The sequence below is a fragment of the Colobus angolensis genome, unplaced genomic scaffold (assembly GCF_000951035.1).
Source record: "Colobus angolensis palliatus isolate OR3802 unplaced genomic scaffold, Cang.pa_1.0 Scaffold24, whole genome shotgun sequence".
NCBI classification, from domain to species: Eukaryota; Metazoa; Chordata; class Mammalia; order Primates; family Cercopithecidae; genus Colobus; species Colobus angolensis.
The window spans coordinates 930,383-938,508 of NW_012115599.1; the positions used below are offsets into that span (position 1 = coordinate 930,383).

General features: G+C 40.8%; 1 protein-coding gene across 1 annotated transcript in view; it reads left to right on the forward strand.

Annotated features, from left to right (window-relative positions):
• The first annotated feature begins 245 nt into the window (after positions 1-245).
• EXOC6B (exocyst complex component 6B) overlaps positions 246-8,126 on the forward strand; it is a 696,611-nt gene continuing 688,730 nt past the window's right edge. Inside the window, exon 1 of the mRNA XM_011945178.1 lies at positions 246-493. Coding sequence (XP_011800568.1) covers positions 381-493 — 113 coding nt within the window. The 5' untranslated portion in view covers positions 246-380. The remainder of the gene's footprint in view (positions 494-8,126) is intronic.

The window sequence follows — 8,126 nt, forward strand, 5'->3', positions numbered from 1 at the left end:
GTCTTTGCACTTTGTGACAAAGGTGGTAAACAAGAATTTGTAGGCTTAGTGCCACTGCCTGACTTGATCATCACTGTTTACGCAGTGTTGTTAACTGTTTTTAGCTTACAGTGGGCTTTCAACAAGTATTTGCGGATTCAATGTATGAATGAACGGAATCCAACCTAGCATTTCCCAGAGAACTACAAGTCCCAGCGGACATTACGCAGAACGCCGACGGACGCGGTGACGCAAGGGGGCGTGCCGAGCCTGAGGGAGGGGTCGGCCTGCGGGTAGCCAGAGGCTGGGGCGGCTGTGGAGCCTGGGGTGGAAGAAGTGTGGGGCAGCGAAAAGGTGAGCCGAGCTGACTGAGGGGACGCGCTGCGGGGCGCCCCCAGTCTATGGAGCGGGGTAAGATGGCGGAGGCGGAGAGCCTGGAGACAGCGGCAGAGCACGAGCGGATCCTGCGAGAGATCGAGAGCACTGACACGGCCTGCATCGGGCCCACGCTCAGGTACCCCGGGTGCCGGGGCCACCGAGGGGCGGGAACGGGCGGGACAGGGCAGGCTCCTCTGGGTCGGGGCTCCGGCCGGCTGTCTGCATGGCCGGCGCTGGCCTCTCCCTTCGGAGAGACCCTGCGTCCCGGGCGAGGCGGGTCTCCCTTCGCAGCCCCTACGCGGGGTCCCTTCGTGGCGCCCCATAGCCCAGTGACTCAGGAGGCTCCCGCTGCCTCCCTCGGGGCTGGAGCAGCCTTCGTTCTCCCTCCGAGGCTAGTCCGGCGCTGGGGAGCGAGCGGGCGCCCGACAGATGGTGGTGGCTCCCGTCAGATCTTTCCCCTGGGGACATCACCCTTCTCCCTCCGACTCCAACTCCGTCCTGCCCTAGACAGGAGTCCTGCTCTTCAGATAACGCAGAATTTCACTCCATGGTCTGGTGCTCGAAATCAAAGTCTTGCCTCAGAATCACAGCCACTTCTCAGAAACGAGTCCTTGGAAATCCTAGGCCTGGATGAAAGTTCCCCCAACCCGCGCCCCTCTCCTGGGAGCTGCTGCTCCTTTATCCCTGCTTCCTTATTACGAGGACGACGCTCGCCCACGGTGCAGCCTCCTCGTCGCTCGGGAAAATTGACCCTGCTGCCGCCTCCAAGTTACCATTTCTTTTTTTTTTTTTTTTTTGCACGCACATCTCCATTTTATTTGGAGATGTCAAAAGAAATCCCGACTTACCTCAACTTATTTAACAAATTTAGGTAGCACTTGTTACATAAAGTGCAAGACGTTGTAAACAGTGATTTTACAAATGCAACTTATTTAAGCCACAAAACAACCGTATTAGGTAGGTTCTATTACTCTCCTTTTACAGATGGGGCACAGAGAGGTTAAGTGACTTGGCCAAGGTCACAGAGAAAATAAAGTGGGGGACTCAGATTGCTACTCGGGTAGCCTGGATCCAGACACTTAACCACTGTTCTGCCTCAGCTGGAGATTACCGGCTACCCGTACTTCCTGTTGATAATTACTCACTAAGCCTAGTTTTGAACTACTTTCCCCCTTCCCTTCATGTTACTGGTGTCCTAGAACGAACTCAGCCTTATCCCTTACTGTTATGCATTCTGATCTTCATGCAGCCAATACATAGATAACTATCTTACCCTCCTTGCACAGTCTTGGGTCACTGCCCCTCCCATCAGAAAAGTTATTACTCATTGCTTGCGTTCTCCTGGCGTGAGCTGATTCAGGAAAGACTAATTGAAGGAGGGCAGGCTGGAAACTACTCCTCCTCTCCACCTGCACAGCTTCCTTCTCCAGGACACATTGTTAGCACATTTATGCCAGTACCACCCCTGGTCATAACTACCCTTGGTAGTTTGCCTTTTGTCTCTTTATCTATTAAAAGTAATAGCAAAAACCGCAATTACTTTTGTACCAACCTAATATTCATTTATTGAGACAGGGTCTCCTTTTGTCTCCTAGGCTGCAGTGCAGTGATGTGATTGTAGCTCACTGCAGCCTTGACTTCCAGAATTCAGATCCTCCCACCTAAGCCTCCTGAGTAGCTGGTACTACAGCTGTGCACCACCACCACACCTGGCTACGTTTTAAACTTTTTGTAGAGATGGGATTTTGCCATGTTGCCCGGGCTGGTCTCAAACTCTTGGGGTCAAATGATCCTCCCACCCCAGCCTCCCAGTGTTGGGATTACAGGCATGAGCCACCGTGCCTGGCCCCTTTGTCCCTTAAAGTGACTTTTAGCTCCCTTTTTTGGACCAGTTCTTCCACACAGTTGCCTGTCTCTCCACCAACTCCCATTGCCTTATGATCAGGACCATTGTGCTTCTCTCAATTCCCATTTTCTTTAGCTATTAAGGGTCAATGATCCTATATTTTCCTACATTTTCCTGTATACTTCAAATCATCTCTAGATTACTTATAATACCTAATATAATGGTAAATACCATGTAAATATATGTTATACTGCATTGTTTAGGTAATAATGACAAGACAAATGTCTGTAGCATGTTTCGTACAGATGCAACCATCCCTTTTTTTTTGAGACAGGGTCTCACTCTGTTGCTCAGGCAGGAGTGCAGTGGCACAATCACTGCAATCACTGCTCACTGCAGCCTTGACCTCCTGGTGATTCTCCCCTCAGCCTCCTGAGTAGCTGGGACTACAGGCGTGTGCCACCATACGTGGCTAATTTTTAATATTTTATATAGAGATGGGGTTTCACTGTGTTGCCCAGGCTGGTCTTAAATTCCTGGGTTCAAGCAATCCACCTGCTTTAGCCTCCCAAAGTGTTGGGATTACAGGCGTGAGCCACTGCACCTGGCCACTGTCCCTTTTTTTTCCTTAAAACTTTGATTTAAGAGGTTGATTGAACCTGCAGATACCGAGGGTCAACTGTATATACATTACGATTTAAATATAAGTTACCCAGTCTCCCTAAAACTTGTTTCATTGTTATTATTGAGTTTTTTCCACTGAAAAGTGGGGTTTTGTGTAGGTAGATGGATTAAGAGATCTTTTGCCCTAAGGGGACACTGTAAAAAAAAAAAAAGGTTTGAGACTCATTACCAGTTTTACTTGCTTTTCTTGACTTCCTGTATGATTATTACGGGCTTATCATTTTTGGTCTTAACTGGTTTTTTTTTTTTTTTTAGCAGATTACACTAAATCTTACTATCAGACCCAGGGTTCATTCACTTGAATATCCTATAATACAAGGAGTACCCATGGGCTTTGTCTTTAGTCTAGCTGTCCCTACCCATATTCATAGGGGATGATCTCACCTTTTTTCCTTATCCCGTTCAGAGGCAGCAGCATGCACAGACTTGATGTTTCAAATCCCATGCCTTACTTGGGATGTGCCTCTATTGTCATTATCTCCTGTTTTTCATCACTATCATTAAACAAGTTTGATTAAGGCAGTAGCTTTCTTGCCTTAACTACTCTCAATTATAAATATCGAACTTTTCTTCTTCATCGTATGTCTTTCCTCTTTCTTCATCTTTTGAGGTAAAGGCACCAGATTCTTAACTGTTCCTGAGATAGGTTTTTCTAGCTGAAGAGAAACTAACGAACAGAGAAAGTAAATTGAGAGCAGATATTAGATTCATATATCCATCCCTAAAATACCTGCTCTTCAAAAAAATCCACTGGGCTATATTGCCTAACCAGACTCTTTCCTTTCCCAGCTATTATTTGTGTATCATTACTTGCTTGCTTTCTTTGCTGTGATCCTGGATTGTTTTTCCAGTCTTATCCCTTTTTGTTTGAGGAGTCACAGTGACTTGACTTTTTCATTATATTACTATTATTATTTTAGTTTTGAGCTGTACATGTAATATTGGTAGATTCCCATATCTCATAAGGATATACCACCTCTTCTTTTTCGTTGTAATTGTGAAAGGCCCAAGCATACCCACATATAAAGAGGTTGTTGCTTAGCAAACTCTTTTGGGAAACTAGCTCTCTCTCTCTTTGTCTTTACCTTAAAAATTATTTTGTTATCTGTGAGTCCTAATTTTGGAAAGAGGCCTATAAGATGTTAAAGCCTGTCTGTCCTGTTTTTAAAATAATGTTGATTCCTGTTTTGTGTTATAAATCTAAAATTTTGATGACAAATCATTTATGAACAACAGCTCCCTGTTTTCATTTTTCAAATCCCATCCCTATATCTCACTTTTCGTTTATATCACTTACTCAGTAGAATTCGTTTCTTCATTTTGTACTCTGGGTAATAGCAATTAACATTCAGTCTAATTGTTGTTTAAGATTTTTTGTTTTCAAACTTAAAATTTAATAGTGAAATACATTGCCATTAAGAAAACAACTATATTGAGATATAATTCATGTATCATACAATTTACCCATTTAAAGTGAATAATTAAATGGTTTTGGGTATGTATATTTGCAGAGTTGTGCAGCAATCACCACAACCTAATTTTAGAAAATTTTTGTTACCTCAAAAAGAAACCCTGTACCCATTAGCGGTCTCCTCATTCTGTTCCCTCTCTCTCCCTAGGCAATCACTACTTTTCTTTATGGGTTTTGCTGTTCTGGACATTTGGGCATTTTGTATAAATGGAATCAAACAATATGTGTTTTTTGGTAACTTAATGTCTTCAGGGTTCATCTATGTGGTAGCATGTATCAGTACTTAATTTCTTTTTATCGATGAATAATATTCCATTGTGTGGATGTACCACATTTTATTTTGCATCAGTTGATGGACATTTGGGTTGTTTCCATTTTGGGGCTGTGGAACAGTGCTGCCATGGCCATTTGTATACTAGTTTTTGTATAGACATATGTTTTCATTTTTGTTGAGTATGTACCTAGGAGTGGAATTTCTAGGCTGTAAGGTAACTCTATGTTTAACATTATGAGGAACTGCTAGACTGTTTTTCCAAAGTGTGTGCACCATTTTACATTCCTATAGCAATGTATCAGGGTTCCAATTTTTTCACATCTTTGTCAACACTTGTTATCTTTTTTGCTTTGCCATACTGGTGGGCGTGAAGTTGCATTTCATTGTAGTTTTGATTTGCATTCCCGTAATAACTGTTTTTCTCATGTGCTTATTGGTCATTGTTTATCCTTTTTGGATTCTTTGCCCATTTTTAAATTGGGTTATTTGCTTTTTTTTTTTTTTAGGTTGAGTTGTAGGAGTTCTTTATGTATTCTGAATATGTCCTGTTATCAGATATATGATTTGCGATATTATATCCTATTCTGTGATTTGTCTTTTCCATTTTTTGATATCTTTCAAAAGTTTTTAATTTAAATTAAGTCCAATTATCATTTTTTTTCTTATTTTGTTTCAGCTTTTGATGTTGTATTTAGGAAACTTTTGTGTAACGCATGATCATGAAGATTTGCTCTTATATTTTTTATTTTTTGAGACGGAATTTCGCTCTTGTTGCCCAGGCTGGAGTGCAATGGCGCGATCTTGGCTCACCGCAACCTCCGCCTCCCAGGTTCAAGCAATTCTCCTGCCTCAACCTCCCAAGTAGCTGGGATTACAGGCATGCACCACCACACCCAGCTAATTTTGTATTTTTAGTAGAGACGGGGTTTCTCCATGTTGAGGCTTAGTAGAGACGGGGTTTCTCCATGTTGAGGCTGGTCTCGAACTCCTGACCTCAGGTGATCTGCCACCTCGGCTTCCCAAAGTGCTGGGATTACAGGTGTGAGCCACTGCACCCAGCTGATTTGCTCCTATATTTTTTCTAAGTGTTATATAATTTTATCTTTTACATTTAGATCTGTGATTCATTTTGAGTTAATTTTTGTTTACGATGTAAGGAAGAGTGTCCAGTTTCATTCTTTGACATGTGGATATCCAGTTGTTCCAACACCATTTGTTGACTGCTATCATTTTTTTAAGAAAAACCCAGATTCCTGGTTGATTTATTTTGATCTCCTTATCATGATTTACGTTCCTTATTTCTGGCAGAAATGTAACACTGAAAACCCTGTTACTGAATTTATATGATTTTGCTAGCTAGCCTAACTTCCTTCATTTAGTATTCTCACCCAGGGAAGTTTGCTCTAGTTTTCAGCTAAAGTTTTTCTCTTTTTAGCTCAATTCCTGTATCATAATGATTGATTGCTATATTTGTTCTTGGTAAATAACTTTACTTTAGGGACTGATTCTTGTCTTACGGAATTATTGTGTCATACTACCCAGTCTTATGTAACATAAAGTATGTTAATGATACAGTCTTACCTTTTTCACTGTTAAAACAGTATGTCAACATATGGAATTTGGAAACTAGATTAAAAATTACTTACAATCGTATAACACAACTGCTGTTGTTTTGGTGCTTTTCCTTCTAGAACTTTGCCTTATATATTTTATTGTTACAAAGCTGTACTTATGGGTGTAGGAATAATTTTCTGTCTTGCTTTTTTAAGTTGTTTGTTTATAAAGCTAGCTCTTACAAGAAACAAATTGAGGGCGATATTTTCAAAAGGCTGTTTTATTTAAGGTCATTTGATAATATAGGGATCTGACATCCCCACTTACTACTTCTGTGCCTTTGGCCACATGACTCTTATTTTTTCATCCAGCACCACCTCCCATTAATTCATTTGTACAGAGATCAGTTAATCATAATCCTTGGTTCATGACATTTTCGCATTATAGGTCCATGGCTCTCTTTAATAAATTAAATAAATTTATTTTTATAAGCAACTTACCACCCAAGTGGGCAAATTTTTCTCATCTAAAAAATGATGAGAAAAATGAAGATAAAGCATCCTTCATGGTACGATGTAAGGTACCAAGCTAGGACTACTGCCTAGCAGGTACCATGAAGGATGCTTTCTCTCTCTCTCTCTCTTTTTTCTTTTCATACTCTTCCTCCAATGTAGATGGGGTGCTGTGGTACCTGCTAGGCATTAGTGACTCAAGTGTGAGTCATTTTCCACCTTTACCCTTGGGTTTGCTATGTGGACTTAAGTATTTCTATATTTTGAGTTTTGTTAGTTTAGTGGTTAGCCTATTTTTTTTGTTTCCTTTTCCTGCTCCCACGTATCTAAGGGATATAATACTTATCAATAATCAGTCCTGGGAGGGGTTATTTTGGGATGGAGCAGAGAATGGAGGAGGAGATAGGAAATAAATATATAAAAGCCCTTCAGGTGATTGTGATATACTCCATCCTTGACAATCACTGAGGGGAAGAACATTCCCATTGCTCATGCTTATTTTTTAATAGTAGTGTCCTTTTAAAAATAACATTTTTATATTTTAGTTATAAATGTAATAGAATGACTTAAGAAGAAACAGACAACAACAAATAACTCTATTACCTTTTCACCACTTTTATATTTTTAATTTCCTTTTAACTTTTTTCATATATATTTTATTATATTAAGTATTAGATGATTATTATGTGTCTTGCTGTTTCAGTTAACATGTTATATACAGGTTTATACATTATAATGATGTCACTTTAATGGCTTTATTAATGAATTGATTCATTAATATATTCATTCAATATTGAGCAATGTCTATGTGCCAGATACTCTTCCAGACTCTGGGGTTCAGCAGGCAGCAATATAGACAAGTCCCTATCCTTAGAGAGCTTATAGAGTCTGGAGTGGGCACTTACAGAACAAATGAATAAATATATAATGTAATGCTATTTAGCAATTAATGTTACATAATGACTGGGTTACTGCTTTCAATTAGGGGGTTAGGAAAGGTAGCTTTGGCAAAGGTTTGAATAGAGTGAAGCAACAAGCCATATGGCTCTCTGTGAGGGAAATACCTTCCATACAAAGGGGACAGTAAATGCCAAGGCCCTCAGGAAAAGGATAATGGTGGGAAGTGGTGGTAGGAAAGTAGTCAGGGTCCAGATCATGTAGACTAAGGAAGAGACTTGGATTTTATTCTAAGTGTTATGGGAAGGTACAGGAGAGTTTTTATTCTGAGCATTATGGGAAAGTACAGGAGAGTTTTGAGCAGGAAAGTGACATGTGGTCACTTAGATTAAACAAGGAATGTGGCCAGATATAGTGGCTCATGCCTGCAATCTCTGCACTTTGGGAGGCCAAGGAGGGCAGATCACTTGAGGCCAGGAGTTCAAGACCAGCCTGGCCAACATGGTGAAACCCTGTCTCTACTAAAAATAC